Source organism: Fusarium graminearum, chromosome 1 (genome assembly GCF_000240135.3).
Source record: "Fusarium graminearum PH-1 chromosome 1, whole genome shotgun sequence".
NCBI lineage: Eukaryota > Fungi > Ascomycota > Sordariomycetes > Hypocreales > Nectriaceae > Fusarium > Fusarium graminearum.
In genome coordinates this window covers 5,491,989-5,506,627 of record NC_026474.1, presented here as the reverse complement: position 1 = coordinate 5,506,627, position 14,639 = coordinate 5,491,989, and the positions used below count along the sequence as shown (strand labels likewise).

Genomic DNA, 14,639 nt, shown 5'->3' with positions numbered 1-14,639 from the left:
GCGATATTTTACCCGCGACCGGGAAGCGATCGCTAGCTGCAGAAAAAGAGATCGAGATCGGGGGTGGCTGGCGTATAGTTTACAGTTCTGGTGTCGCGCTGTGAACCCAAAAACTGCAGGGTAAAAGTCCTGAAAGATGAAAAGAAAGAACGTCAAAGTAGACGCAAGATTAAAGAAAAACCCTCGTCTAAAACTTGGTGTGTCGTCTTGTACAACAAGAATCGATCGATCGTCTCAAACTATCCTGGGCGATTAAAAAAAGTTGGTTGATTGGAAAGTGGGTTGCGCGGCAGAAAAAAATCCCCTGGCGAACAGACTGCAGGCGGTGAAGCGCTGGAGCAATTGGAAGACTTAGCGGTTGCTACCGACGTCACGTCTAACCGCCAGTGAGATGAGATCCATAGGTTGTCAGCAACCAGTCAAGTTCAGCTGCACGTGACCTGTTAGCGTTTTGCTCCCCAAACCTCAGACCACCATCTTCGACCTCGGATGCTATCATCACTGACACATATCCAAGCTTCCATTTCCCAATCTCCACTCCTCAACGTCAAGGTGCGTCCGCATTAAAGCCATTGACTGGCTCGACTTTGCTCTACCGACTTTCGCGAACCGAATTGACCTTTTACTCGTATCGCAGATGCTCTCCCGCGCCGCCACCCGTACCACGACCTCTCTGGTCACCAAGCGAGGCTTCCAGACCACCCGCGCTCGCATGTCCTCGCCTTACCACTACCCTGAGGGCGCCTACAGCAACATCCCCTTCAACCCCCGCAGCAAGTGGTTCGGCGTTGGCTACTGGACCTTCATGGCCACCGGTTTCTTCGCTCCCTTCGGCATTGCTGGTGCGTGGTTTCTCCCCCGACGTCTCCCGATTTACGACCCGGATGCTAACTCGCAGCGCAGTCTGGCAGACCTACAAGCCCCAGTAAATTCGTCGCTCACGAACTGGGTTTGTTGTTTGGTTGAAAGAACGGAAGCCTTGCGGCGGCGGAATGTGGTGTACATAACCGAAATAGACATCAGTCATTCTCGACTCTTGATTCGAAATTTCATTTGTCCGACCAGGTATATCGGAGTAATGCGTGAAAAACGAGTGCTCAAATGCCAGTCCAATGCGATGCAAATCCCTGCCAACCCAATTTTTCATATACAGAATCTTTGTCCCGGGGTATTATTCTATCTTGCTTAAAGTACATGGTGGTACAACTTTACTGTTACATCATAATCTCGTCCCATCTTTCTTATATCTCCGATACGACGGGCCATCCCATCTACCCGTTGGAGATTTCATATCTACGCCGTCAAGGATGCTCTGTAGCATCGACTGTATGAATGGGTGTCGGTTCGGAGAAATATCCCAGCGCTGCGCCATCTCATCGTACGCCTGGACAACCATCTCATCAGAACCGCACTTTTTGGCTGCTCGCAAAGCCCAGATGACCAACCATATATCAATGGTAAATCCTCTGATGCTCTCGTCTCTTGCTTGGTACATGGCTTTCAGCACTCCTTCCAGGCGCTGCTCACTCCACTGTGAGCCACTGTAACCGCCATGAGAGTAGAAGCCCTTGAACAAGGCCAGAAAGATGGTGGCATGGATCGGGATGTTGAGAAACTTCATCTCGTCAAGATACTGCGCGACCTTGGCCAGGTCTCCAACTTTGACCGAGTAGTGTTCAACAAAGAGCTTGTAGGTATGAAGATTTGGCGAAAGCTGCATCTGTGTTTGTAGTGGTTTTTGAAGCTCGGGGTGCTTTCTGCCAATTCTCGTAAACATCATTAGCACTTTGGTGACGACCCGTCCCATCCCGTAGTCTCTATCTGGGATATTGGGCGCCATCTCATGTCCGGCCTTCATCCTCTGGTACGTCAGCTCTGCTGCTGACTCCTCGCCACATCGCAAAAGACCTGATATTACACAATTGAGCACAACAGTGTCTATCATCTCGCCGGCCTCAACCATGTCCTTGTAAGCAGCTCGGATTGCGCTCGAGTCCAGCTTTAGTCCGAAATAGTGGATCAAACTGACATGGTGATATCGGTTGTACTGAAACCCTCGATTCTCCATCTCTTTATAAATCATGTCTGCGAGGACATGATTTCCCGCCTTTGCAGCCACATCGAATAGGATGTTGAACGTGACTTCGTTTCCCTTGACATTGGCCGATTTCTCCATCTCTTTCCACAACCTCAAAGCCGCATCCAATTCATTCGATGTCACGCGAGCAGAGTACTTTGTAGCAAATGCCAAAGCATAGTTCCACTGCACCCTTCGCAACGTCAACCCTGCGCTTTTGACATCAGCGACCAGCGCAAAGTAACGCAGCATCGATTCCGAGTTTCGCTTTGGTGGCATTCCCATAACCTTGAGTAATCTATTCCGCCACTGCCATGTGAGGTGCAGCATTCTTGGCTGGGGCAATTCAAGATACATATTGTATATTGGCTCGAGTGTCGTTCGGTATGGATGGCGCAGCTTGTACGAGACGGCATTGCATAACTTGGCGATCAACTTTTTTGTTTCGTCATCGGCCCTAAAGGTTTCCTCCGTCGTTGGGTATTCCACATCTCGTCTGTTTTCCGAAACCTGTAACTTCTGTCCATCTGGCTGAGCGTAACCCCTCTGGTAGGGATCCTGGTAATACTCCAAATGCTCATCCACCGTTGTCGAGTCTTCTTGCGGTACCAGAGCCTTCAGATGCCGTGGATCGTGTGCATATTGGGTATGAAACCTCTGGTTTATCGGGGGCATCGGAGCGATAGCAGCGGAGGAGGCGGTGCTATAATTGTTGGAGACATGTCGGGACCGTGGGACAGGCAGGGCACGTCGAGCCTGGGTGGGTGCAAAAGTCGAGAGAAGCCATAGCGAGCTCCGGGAACACAAGGGAGTCGAATTGGAACCCGAACTTATTTTCTTCCTTTGCGGCGTCTGTTTGCTGGCATCTCTGGCACAGCAGAGGCTCCTCCTTGTGGTCGTAACCCCAAAACTGGCCGACGGTCGGTTCGAAAGCACCGCACAGAGGGAGCCGTCTAATCGACTGGGGACTTTCATGAGCTCCTCCTCATGATGCTGCGACCTCTGTTGCGTTAGCCGTAGCAGTTGGGATTGACTGCAAAGTTCCGGGGAGTATTCGAACAAGACAAGGCGGCGCTGAGAAAGAAATCAGATCGGCAATCTCTCTCAGGGAAGAGCTAACAGCAGCGCAAGTTGGGACGGAGGAGGCTTGTTCTTGTAAGTGGGACCTTTTTTTGAAATGCTTTTTTGCTACACTATGATTCGCGCCAAGCTGTAGGTAGTAGTGCGGGACAATAAAACCCGCACATCAAAGTAAATGTCGATGAAGATTAGACTCAAAGAGTGGCATTGTAATGATTATTTAACAAATCGATAGATGTTGGTTGAAAGTGTATTGCTATGCTTCTCATCACTGGAATATGTATTAATTCTATCGATAATCTGCAACTTTATCAGAATAATCTGATATGGCCACTGATTACCTATATACACTTTTATTTCACCACTTTGCATCCCGCACTCGGCGATAAGATTTACCGACACATCTCCAAAATTTCCACTTCAACACCACGATCCAGAGCCTCATGCCACGGACCGAGTGACACAGGCTCCCATTTTAAAGCGCCAATTAACGACGTAAGCTTCAATTATTCACCAACTAACCCTCGCATCTGATCGGTACTGACTAGAACCTCAGACTTGGCCATGGGAGGCAGACAGATCCGGCCCGCAAGGGTCTTCCAGACCGTGACGGAGGAGCTCAACCACAACATTCTCGGCAAGAAGTCGGTCCCTACGCCGCCATGGTACAACATCATGCAAAAAGTCCCTCCCGCCGAGACCCTCGTCCGAAACGTCACCCCTCTAATCAAACCAAGCCGTGAAAGTACCACCAAGATCAAGAACATCTTCCGACCCCTACCAATAAGGTACTTGGAGGACGAACTACGAGGCATCTTCTACCGCGACCATCCTTGGGAGCTTGCGAGGCCCCGTGTTATTCTCGAGTTGGACGGAAAGGATTACCAGCACTGCGATTGGTCCAAGGGCTTGAAACAGCCCAACACTCCCTTGACGGGCGAAAGGCAGGTGCTTCGACCTGGGCATGAAACGATTACTAGGCTAACTTGGTGTGCAGTGTTGTCCAGTACTGGATGTGGTTACTTGAGAATGGGAAGGAGACTGTGGGTAAGGGTAGGAGAAAGAGAAAGGTAAAATGGACAAGGGTACGAGCATACGACCATGTCCGCCATCAATTTTATCGTCTACGTCAAGAGGAGCAGATCGAGAAGCGAGTGGCTCAAGAAGAAGCCAGGTACGTAGGCGCTTACTTTGGCCAAACCCGCATCGATGTCTCCCACGGCCTCGAAGACCGCGAGTTCGAGAACTGGAAGCTCTGGGCTGGAAAGGAGACAGAGCGACAGGAGCAGAACCGTAACGGAGAAATTGACGACTTTGGTCTGGAGGATGAGGCGGAGGAGGTTATCGGGGATGCAGAGGCAACGCCCGAAGTCAAGGCCGAGGCCGCAGAGGGCAAGAAGTCACCTTGAGGCGGATGATACCCGTCATGTACACAACCTTGTATTATTGTCTATGTATCAGAAAGCAAACACTACGCATGTTCCAAGAAAAGCTCTTGGGTTGGACCAAATAACTCTGTTTTCTTTCCAATCAAGTTTCTTGCCGAGCATTGAAGACAAGCTCGCCGCAGTACTCGACATTGTACTTTTCAGCCACCTCCTTGTGCTGCACCAAGACGTCGGCGATGCCAGTGTAGTAAAAGAGCTTTCCGGTAAGACTCAGAGTGGTGATGCGTGCCCAAGATTCGATGTAGATGATATGCATAGAGGTCTCTGGGACCACATAGAGAAGCTTGAGCAGGTGGGCGGCCAAACCAACGAAGAAGCCAGTAGCAGGACCGTTGGTGAAAATGCAAGTAGGATATCGCATCCGAGCTCCAACAACATTGGTGGGAGGGTTCATGAGAGCTGGGAAAATGTCGAGAATACTAAGAAGCGCCGTGTAAGGGGTAGTGAGGAGTGACTGGTGAACCTTACGGGCACGAGTGACGGTAACAGTGTCGTAGCTTCCTGTCTGCGTGCCTTTCTTGGTACACAATTCTTTCAGATCAGCTTCGTAGTCTACAACGTGGTTTTGAGACATGGTATCTCCAGAAGAAATGAGATAGCGGCGATGAAAGGTTTCGAAGCTGCAGTATCCGTCATCCATCATCATGAGCATCTCCTTGGTGTGACCACCCGAGCCCAGAACGAACAGGTAGTACTCATGGAGGTTGATTCGTTGGTTAAGAGTAGCCTGCTTGCTGCGCTTGAAGTTGCGGCGGTTTTCCTGGAGCTGGATGTGACGGACCTGAATTATGTTAGGGTAACTTCTGATACTAAGAGCATACACCACTTACAGTGACGAAGAGGAGGATGAGATTGCAGAAGAGAAAAGCCGTGAGCCAGATAATGGCGTGGTTTGATGATAGACAAAAAAGTGTACCAAAAGCGAATGCAACGCCTGCCAAGGCGGCCAAAATATGAACGGGCTCCATGCTTGCGAAGCTGACTTATTCGGATTGATGTTGTTGATAAGACCAAGTATTCCAGTCCAGACCCCTGGAGGATGAAGTTTAAGTAGGTACCTACTAGGCACGCAGCAAAAAAAGTCTCCTTAAGCCCACTGGAAGGCGCGTGATCCAAAACACCAAAACACAGAATCTTAGTCGGTTGAGAGGGATGGAAGGTAGGACAGACCGTTATGTCCGTCAGTGTTTGACAGTGGCCCAGAAGGTTGTGATCCTAACCAAGATGTGGCCGCTGAGAGTTAGAAGCTCAAGGGACGAAATTAGTGGGTCAGTTTACGCTATTTAGACCAGGCTTTTGGGCCTCTTATTTTTGTATCCTCAAGCTTTTAGGTTAACCTAGACTACCTCTAGTAAGGATACCAATTGTTGACGAAATCTTTCGAAAGGCACAGGCATATTGGACTATTGGCAGTGCTATTTGATCTGCCATGAGAAGCTAATGACTTATTTTCTCTGACGGTCTCAATCGAGCCAGATATCACACGATGACGGCTCCAGGTTATATCAAAACACTTGACGGACGATTGATTCGACCAAGAAACACAGCAACAAGCCCGCCAGTACTAACACAAATAACATCACTGGTAGATAGCACGCCTCTTGGCCCATGTACAAGAGACAGTTAGTAGTAGGATCTATGTTTGGCTTTCATCTTGATTCATGGAGACCCTTGAAGGAGGCATACACTTGCAAAGCACCCTCAACACTCTGCACCAACCCAAAGAATATTGTCAACACAAGAACAAGGACGGCTACCCAAAATGTGTACCTTTTGACGACTGGTATTAGCGGATGACAATCTGTATTGGGAACATTTGCTATTAAGGAGCAGTACCATTGAACGCCATTCCGTCTATCATACCACCATTGCGACAACGATTTCGGCTGTGCTTCGTCAAAGACCTGCTTCAACACGACAAGACGATCATTCCAGAATCTAAACCTTTCAGTTTGCCGATGGTCCGTTTTCAGTTGTCCACACTGGATGGCTCGTTTGTCAAGGCCCGCCTCAGACAGTTGCGAGAACCACTTCCTTGTTTCCGTATCTGAGGATGGGAAGAGGAGTGCTAATGTCTGTAAAGTCTCCTCCGCGAGACCTTTGGGTAGTAGGGACTCCGCACTGCCAGAATAAGTCAGCCGACTCACACATTGAGTGTTGATAAAGAATGGCGAACCTCTGCTGTTGGACATGTAGGAACGAAGCATGATGGAAGACGTGCACACGTCGATCGTCATCCGTCAATCGGAGATGGTCTACCAAGTTATCAGTCCAAACAACATCCAACCCTGCAATGCGGCACAAGTTGCGCGCAGTGAATATCTTCTCCATCTTGACATTCTCCTTGGCCAGATGCGCAGTTCCAGGGTCAAAGTAAGCTGCCACAAAGCTCTCCAGAGACCCGTGACTCCAACGGAGATGGCTTCTGCCAGAGAAACCGTACGCGAAGCTGCAGAAGCTCATCATCAAAAGCAGACTGGCGGCCAAATCTATCGAGTTGTCGAGCATCTCGTCTTCGTTGTCGTGAGGCGCTGTGAGTTTCTCTCGCAGTTCCTCCTTGATGTCATGGCGCAGCATCCCGCTCTTGAGTTTGTGAATACAGTCAACCACATCACGATGCGATCGCAGAGCCACGTATCGCCCTCCATTGTGGAGAGCCCTGACGCATTCTTTGTTGTAGTATGTCCAAAAGGATTGCAGGTCAACGTCCACGCTGTTGAGGCGCTGGGCCTGGTGCTGAGAGGCCCAGTACTCGCTGGTTATCGTTGTTTTTGTAAGTTGCGGCAGCGGGAGATCCAGCAGGCTCGAGTCGAGCTCCGTCTTGTCTGTCATGATCTCGGTTTCAATCATATTAAGGTCTGCTTAGCTTAAACGAAACATCAAACTCAAGCGACGCTGGCGGACTATAAGGCAGGTGAGGCAACCAGACCTGTTCAGCTGCGTGAGACTGCATCTGCCATTGGCGGATAGTCGCTCCACCTCATTAACGCGACGAATCTCTATACACAGCCCCCGTATAACTGCAGCCGAATTCCCTCTACCAGTGTTGAGAGTAACATTTCTCATGACTTGATAAACTGTTTCCCTCATGATTTGAGAACCATATCATGAAATACTTGGAACCATGCCGCTGGAAATTGTAACATCCCCTCTGCGATCATGGGAAACCAGCATTGCCATACTTAGTGGCAGGTCGGCAACGAGACCTCTCGCATGGCCTGAGCCAGAGCTATCTACCGGTCGTTGCATAGGCAAGGTCGGTAAGGAGCTGTGCTGGGTGGCCAAAGGCCCAGCGAGAGACGCATTCGCGGTGCTGGCTCCAAAGATCAAGGCCTACCTCGAGAGGTCGATCGAGCCAGTGTCGAGCTGGGTTACATGGTCTATCTATATGTTTGGCAAGTCTGAAAAGAGTGCCAGCCCAGCTGTCCTATTTTGCTGCGAAGTCGTTGCGCATCGCAAGCAGGTGAGAAGCGCAATTAAAGACAGCGGTATTCTCGACGAATTCCCTGGAATTAAGACTGCCCACATGTCTCGACCTCCTGACTTTAATCAGCTCGTTCAGTTGGCAGATGATAGCACGACATTACCATTTGATCATCAAACTGTTCTTGCGTCCCTTACGAGCAACCCATGTGGGATGCCGTTGTTCGTTGAACAAAGCATAGACGGCGCAACTTGTTACAAACAAGCTACCGTCGGTGGCATCATCCAACTGTCAGACAAATTCTACTACACCACAGCAGGTCATGTGCTCAGCCCCGACACGCCTATGAGCTACACTGAGGGCGAAGTCAGCGACGACGAATTTGAGATTGACGAAGATGATGAGGTGGACGAAGTGGCATCAACGGCTTATGATAAGACGTGGCTGACACAAGAAAACGACCCGGCTATGAGCCTGCAGTACGCAAGTTCGACCGAGAGCAAGTTGCTCCAACCACTTTCCTTGTCGAGCATACAAGATATGCAAGCAACACGGGATGGGTTAAAAGGCAAGAGCCGTCGGGTTATTGAGGAAGGACGTTCACTGGACACTGTCCCGCCTCCACAGTGTCTGGGACATGTCTATCTGTCCTCCCTCGACGAACCACCATCTGGTCTCGACTATGCCTTGATCGAGGTGACCAAGCCGATTCACTGCACCGCTAACAAAATCGTCTCTTCCTCTTTTTCTGCAAAGGGTGAAGCCGAGATCCAGCATGTCGTCACAGATGGCCCCAAAGACGTCAAAATCCTATGTTCCACCTCAAGGGGAACATTGACAGGAATCATGTCAGGCACTCCCCTGTACACTCGCTTCCCCGACAGCAATCTGTATCAGGACGTCTACAACATCCTCTTGGACTCGCGGCTAGAAGCTGGTGACTGTGGCTCCTGGATCATTGACGCCGAGTCTGGGAACTTGTATGGACACATTGTGGCTGGATCCCCGGATTCGGGTGCTGCAATTGTGATACCTTTTGCACGTATATTCGAAGACATAGAAGCGCGAGTAAAGCATCATCCTTATCTGCCCCTCACCGGAGCCGCATCGCTACACAACTATGATGAAAAACTAGACCTTGCTACGCATCTGCAACACTCAAAGTCCGTCACAGCGTCCTCTTCTAAACCACCATCGGAATACAACCAGGAGTGGATGCGCGACTTGGGAAGCCAGTTCAAGAACCAGTGGCGGATCAAACTATTAGGTGAACTGAAACTATCCCGGGCGGGTCGCCAAGCTACTATCGAACAAGCAGTTTCGTCTACTGAGGATGAATCAACTCCGCCCTATAGTCCGCCTGGAGAGGAGGAGTCGGTTCCGCCGTACCCTGGAACTGGGAAAGGATTACTGTTGCCACCCCAAAACAGGAGACTACTTCGGACCCCGCTGTTCCCCCAGCTTCCGAATGCAAACGACCGGGAGTCCCAAGAGTTCCGCAGGCATCTGATATCTCTCTCCTTGATCCCAACAAAGTATGAGAACCCAGGACTACTCGACGAGGCTCTGGCCAGTATCCCACTGGAGAGACTCTACAGCGAGGCTGAGGAAGAGAGTATGTTGTTCCAGGCCCAAGCAGAGTCATATGGCGATGGACGTCGGCCTCGTTGGGGCTATAGCGACTGCATCATCCGGGCAATGCTGAGATGGTTCAAAGGCTCGTTTTTCACTTTCGTGACCAATCTAGCATGTCCGATATGTTTGTCTCCAACTATTAATATTGGGCTCACTGCACCAACACCAGACGAGTCAGCTTGCGGTGCTCATCGTGTCGAGCTCTACAGATGTTCAGAGAAAAAATGCCTTGCATACGAGCGATTCCCCAGATATGCAGATGTTTGGAGATTACTTCAGACCAGAAGAGGGCGAGTTGGTGAGTGGGCGAACTGCTTTACGATGTTCTGTCGGGCCATGGGCGCCAGGGCACGGTACGTGTGGAATAGCGAAGACCACGCATGGACCGAAGTGTACTCGGAACACAAGAAGAGATGGGTTCATATTGATCCATGCGAGGGGCTTTTTGATCACCCAACTCTATACACCCAAGGTAAGTCATTGCACTCGAGATCCCACCACTGTCTTCTCAGGACACAGCACTGACATTTCGTAACTAGGTTGGAAAAAGAAAATGGCATATGCTATAGCTTTCTCTATCGAAGGCGCTACGGATGTGACGCGACGATATATACGCAAGGCGGAGCATTGGGCGGAGCGAGACCGTTGTCCAGAAGCTGTCCTGATGTATGTCATGGATGAAATCAAAAGCCTCCGCCGCCAAGATATAAGTAAGGAGGAAAAGATCCGACTGGAAGAGGAGGACAGACGTGAACAACGAGAACTCAATACCTATGTTGTTTCGAGTGTCACCGGCGACTTCATAGCCAAGGGATTGACTCGTGTTAAGGATTCATCACAACCGCTCAAGTCACCAGGAGAGACGGCGAGGCACAGTCAGAAGCAGAGGAGTGGAGGAGTAGACGAAGGACCTTTGGTTATTCCCTAGGTCGACACATCTGTTGAACATACAACCTGTGGAGCGTCTTTATAATACAAGGATATTAAGATTAGCAGTTAAGAGATCACGTTAGTGTGGTAGCTCACATCAGGCATTAACCATGAACCCAAGCAAGATAGGCCACCCCAAGAAAACCAACCCCCTAGTATAATGGGTAGTTTTGGTGAACTTAATCTACCACAATCTGAGTTGGAAACTACCCTGAACCAAGTATTGAAAGCTGACAAGTGAATATACCATCACTTGATGGCTGCTATTAAGCATAACCCTTTGAGCTTGCATCCAAAATGTTCGACTATTCCTTGATCAAAATCGATTCAAAACCATTCCAAAAGTCATGAAGCAATGTTCCCACAGCCAAAAAGTCGTAGACCATACATTGGATCACCTTTCAACATCATTCCATCTTCAGAAGAACCGACGTTTCTTCTTGGAAGCAACAACCTCATCTTTAAGCCACTCCTCGCCGACAATCTTTCGCATTGCGTCTCGTCCAGTGCCGTCAATGACATCCTTCATTCCCTCTCCGGTAGCAGCTGAACACTCGATGTATTTCTGAGCTCCAATTCTCATTGCTTGCCATGATGCCTATCAATAGTTAGACTAGAACAGGATACATAATAAAGAAAATAGGGAAACTCACCTCTGAAGGACTGACGCAGCAAGTAGGATACACGATCAAATCCGAAGACAAATTCGCTGCGGAATCAGTTCGATGATCTTCCAAAAAGCACTGGTCGCGAATATCCTTCTTGAGACCGACAAGATACAACAGGGGTTCAAAAGTGGCCGACTTGGCGAATCCGTGATTAGAAGCATTATTCCACTGCTTGAGTCAGTTGTCATTCCATAGCCAAGCATATTACTTGGACCCACCCATTGAACAATTGTGTACATGGACATCTTGTCCGAAATGTCGAAACAGAGGAATATAGCATCCCATTCGATATAGGTCAACTTTTCAACAGTGTTCAAGTCTGGTACGCCTGAAGTGTCCTACATCTCCATACGCACAGGCTGCTTGTGGTAGACTCGATCACTGACATATGTCTCGTACAGTGGACGGGCAAAGGCATCAGACTGTTAATGTTAGCTACCTCATCGAATCACTCAACATGAGATGTGACTTACGTGAGGGAAGTAGCCATAACGAGACCGGCTATGCAGAATCAGTATGTACTTTGTAATTTATTCTGTGCCAACTCACAATAGTAGAGATGTCTGCCCAGACCCTTTACTACCAACAAACAAAAAGTTCAAGCGAACAGGTTCACGAGGAATTTCAACCTCATCCTCCTTTCTCTTGCGCTTACGACTGAGAAGAGTGAGTACGAGAGTTCGATTACTCTCCGCATGTCGTTCAGTCATGCCTGAAGCGGGACGACTAGAGGGTGTAGAGGAGCGTCCAAACAGAGGTGTAGCTGCACGGAGGAAACCCAGTCGTGTATGAGGACGACGTGGAGGTGGAGAAGCTTCACGGAAGGTCTAACGATAAAATAGTCAGCCTCGACGCTGAGTATCCTATTAAGGGAGAGGATTTACCAGTCGTGTTGAAGGGCGTTCATTGAACCCATCGCCCTTGAACGGATCATCACGATCAAGACGACTAGGAACGCGCTGGCGCCATGAGTCAATACGCTCCTCCGACAGCATGTTTGGTGCGGACATGAGGAACAAAAGAGTAAATCAAACGCGCGATGAAATAGTCAATGACGAGGAAGAAGAAAATGACCAGTTGCATGTTGTGATGAACTACACGAGGAGGGGGGTTGTTGAATGCAAGAAAGAGTAGATGTCGAGAATGTTGATGCGAGGAAAAAAGAGTATAGAGAAAGAGAAGAGGCAGTTAGATTTTATAAAGACGTTAATTTCTTGTAGAAATTAACAATAAATGTTGCTGGTGTGCTTGGAGTTAATTTTTGCTAGGTGTGGTTTGCCATTGCAGCTGGCAGACAGCCGTCAACTCATACGAACTCGGAACGCAGAATGACTTATGAATCTGCTTAAAATAAAATAGTAAAATAGTAAAATTGAAAATTGAATACCCAAGTACCTAGAAATCTCAGAGTTCATCCACAGCATCAGCCAGATTCGCAATATCCGCCCTCCTCAACCTCGCATCATCAACACTCAACAACTCCTTAGGAAACCACTCCTCCAACTTACCCCCAGGTCTTCCAACACCCTTATCCAAATTCTCGCCCTCTTTACCAAGAACCATGACTGCCAAAGCCGTTCCGCAAAGCCAAGCCCAAACCATACCCTCACCACAGAATCCCGCAGCCAACCACTCCCCTGAATCCTTCTTGACGGGTGATTTAGGAGCTCGTCCAACAAAAGGCATCAAATCGCCTGTGAAACCGATAATTCCAGTCCAGGATTTGACGAGCTTGCTTCCTTCCCCCCACTGCGGTTCGAAAATACTCGGCATGACGCCTCGGACGTGAATCGAAGGAAGAGCGTGAGTTTGGCTATCGTCCCATAGTCCAATCTGGTCGATACCCTCGTGACGACTCCGGAAGAATCCTCCGCCTACCATAAGATCACCAGCTGTTCCATCTGGTTTATCCGGCTGCTGGGTTACATAGTCGAAACCTGGACTATAGATCGGAGACCATGAGCGGTTTCCATGGGAAGATGGGAATGAATCGCCAGGGCGTTGAGCGCTCATGTGAGCGATGGCGCCGCAGAGTGATCCTCTGAGTTTAGGGACCAATTGGCCTGCGTGAGCATTGGTGGTGTGCACAACATGCCGTGCCTTGATGATTCCACGACCTGTTTTGACTGTGTATGAACCGTCTGATGCACGGGTGACGGTCTCAACGGGTGTGTGGGTGTTGATACTCAGACCGGAGAATCGCTCGAGGAGATTATTCCATATGCCCGTGACAAGTCGATATGGCCAGAGTGCACCAGCTGAATAAGACAAAGCACCAACAACAAGCTCATTTACACCAAACTGTCGCCATCAGCATCAACACTTGACCCATACACAACGATAACTTACCTGCTTCCTCGCTTCTTCTGCCTCCCAGATCTTGTGCGCCTCCTCGGGCATCCACTCTTTAGCTTCCTCAACCTGCTTCTTCGCACTCGCAAAGTCCTCCTCATCAAAGTACAAATCCACAGTCTCAACTTCTCTAACATCACCATGTCCAATCTGCCCCCCAACCTGCTTCATCATCTCCAAATGGCTTCTCTTAAACCTAACAACTCTACTCGCAACCTCAGGGCCCAACCGACTACGAAACATGGCAAACTCACTATAGGGCGAACTTTTAACATGTCCTCCGTTTCTTCCCGTCGCGCCGCTGCATATCTGCCTTGCTTCGCAGACGACGACTCTCAATTCTGAGTCGGAGAGTTCAAGGAGCGACTTTGCTACTGCTGCTCCTGTGATGCCGCTGCCGACAATGACCACGTCAGCTTCTTGGGGAAGCTGGTCATCTTGAATGTCGCATAGCGCGGGGAAGGGCGGGTCGTCGAGCCAGTATGAGCTTGTCGGGTTCGGCACAGGAAGTCCTGGCTCGGACGAGGCCCTAACAAGAGCGGCTGAGAATTGCTGCTGTAGAGTCAAGATGGTTTTGAGACCTTGAGAAATGGTCGAGGTTGTTGACTTTATTGATGATATGACGGCGCCCATTTTGTCAGTAGATTGTTCGGATGAAGTGGATGAAAGACAAGTGTGTATGTTGTATAGATCAACGACCGGTAAAGCTATCCATGGATGGAGCGGCATTTTTCCAGTATTACGTATTGATTGCCTGGGGTAGATCCATAAAGACAAGGATGTTGGTGCCGGTTATAACAATGAACCTAGCAACAACCCACTTCAGCTTATTCCGAAATGTCTATTTTAAGAAGCTTTTCATATTGCTTCGTCCGAGACGGAAACGTCCTTTGGGTCTTACCTAAGTACTAGTCTAGACTACTAGACAGGTAGAGTTAGATAGCTTCATGGAATACGAATTCATAAAAAACAACAGTCGCTGTGCTATAGTCAATTCTCGCCAAGCAGATAAAGAAACCAACAGA

The 14,639-nt window shown here is 49.2% G+C and overlaps 8 protein-coding genes across 8 annotated transcripts; 3 read left to right on the top strand and 5 right to left on the bottom strand.

Moving 5' to 3' along the window:
* The first annotated feature begins 497 nt into the window (after window positions 1–497).
* FGSG_01655 (uncharacterized protein) lies at window positions 498–1,066 on the top strand. Its single transcript, XM_011319178.1, has 3 exons — window positions 498–552; window positions 638–842; window positions 904–1,066. The coding sequence occupies exons 2-3, from the start codon at window positions 638–640 to the stop codon at window positions 927–929; spliced, it is 231 nt and encodes a 76-aa protein (XP_011317480.1). The 5' UTR covers window positions 498–552; the 3' UTR covers window positions 930–1,066.
* Window positions 1,067–1,219: 153 nt separating this feature from the next.
* On the bottom strand, window positions 1,220–2,785 carry FGSG_01654 (uncharacterized protein; the record flags this gene model as incomplete). The annotated part of the gene is made up of 1 exon (XM_011319177.1): window positions 1,220–2,785. Exon 1 carries the CDS (start codon window positions 2,750–2,752, stop codon window positions 1,220–1,222), a length of 1,533 nt encoding a protein of 510 aa, XP_011317479.1. The 5' UTR covers window positions 2,753–2,785.
* Window positions 2,786–3,721: 936 nt separating this feature from the next.
* Window positions 3,722–4,617, top strand: FGSG_01653 (uncharacterized protein; the record flags this gene model as incomplete). Its single annotated transcript, XM_011319176.1, has 2 exons — window positions 3,722–4,101; window positions 4,155–4,617. 2 exons carry the CDS (start codon window positions 3,722–3,724, stop codon window positions 4,564–4,566), a joined length of 792 nt encoding a protein of 263 aa, XP_011317478.1. The 3' UTR covers window positions 4,567–4,617.
* Window positions 4,618–4,687: 70 nt separating this feature from the next.
* Window positions 4,688–5,573, bottom strand: FGSG_01652 (uncharacterized protein; the record flags this gene model as incomplete). The annotated part of the gene is made up of 2 exons (XM_011319175.1): window positions 4,688–5,386; window positions 5,436–5,573. 2 exons carry the CDS (start codon window positions 5,571–5,573, stop codon window positions 4,688–4,690), a joined length of 837 nt encoding a protein of 278 aa, XP_011317477.1.
* Window positions 5,574–6,254: 681 nt separating this feature from the next.
* Window positions 6,255–7,455, bottom strand: FGSG_01651 (uncharacterized protein; the record flags this gene model as incomplete). The annotated part of the gene is made up of 2 exons (XM_011319174.1): window positions 6,255–6,652; window positions 6,753–7,455. 2 exons carry the CDS (start codon window positions 7,453–7,455, stop codon window positions 6,255–6,257), a joined length of 1,101 nt encoding a protein of 366 aa, XP_011317476.1.
* A 274-nt stretch (window positions 7,456–7,729) lies between these two features.
* On the top strand, window positions 7,730–10,592 carry FGSG_01650 (PNG1 protein; the record flags this gene model as incomplete). The annotated part of the gene is made up of 4 exons (XM_011319173.1): window positions 7,730–9,644; window positions 9,944–9,962; window positions 10,033–10,136; window positions 10,204–10,592. The coding sequence occupies 4 exons, from the start codon at window positions 7,730–7,732 to the stop codon at window positions 10,590–10,592; spliced, it is 2,427 nt and encodes an 808-aa protein (XP_011317475.1).
* A 420-nt stretch (window positions 10,593–11,012) lies between these two features.
* Window positions 11,013–12,272, bottom strand: FGSG_01649 (uncharacterized protein; the record flags this gene model as incomplete). Its single annotated transcript, XM_011319172.1, has 7 exons — window positions 11,013–11,192; window positions 11,248–11,430; window positions 11,481–11,600; window positions 11,649–11,684; window positions 11,736–11,763; window positions 11,812–12,089; window positions 12,147–12,272. 7 exons carry the CDS (start codon window positions 12,270–12,272, stop codon window positions 11,013–11,015), a joined length of 951 nt encoding a protein of 316 aa, XP_011317474.1.
* A 341-nt stretch (window positions 12,273–12,613) lies between these two features.
* Window positions 12,614–14,247, bottom strand: FGSG_01648 (uncharacterized protein; the record flags this gene model as incomplete). Its single annotated transcript, XM_011319171.1, has 2 exons — window positions 12,614–13,563; window positions 13,612–14,247. The coding sequence occupies 2 exons, from the start codon at window positions 14,245–14,247 to the stop codon at window positions 12,667–12,669; spliced, it is 1,533 nt and encodes a 510-aa protein (XP_011317473.1). The 3' UTR covers window positions 12,614–12,666.
* Between the last annotated feature and the right edge of the window lie 392 nt (window positions 14,248–14,639).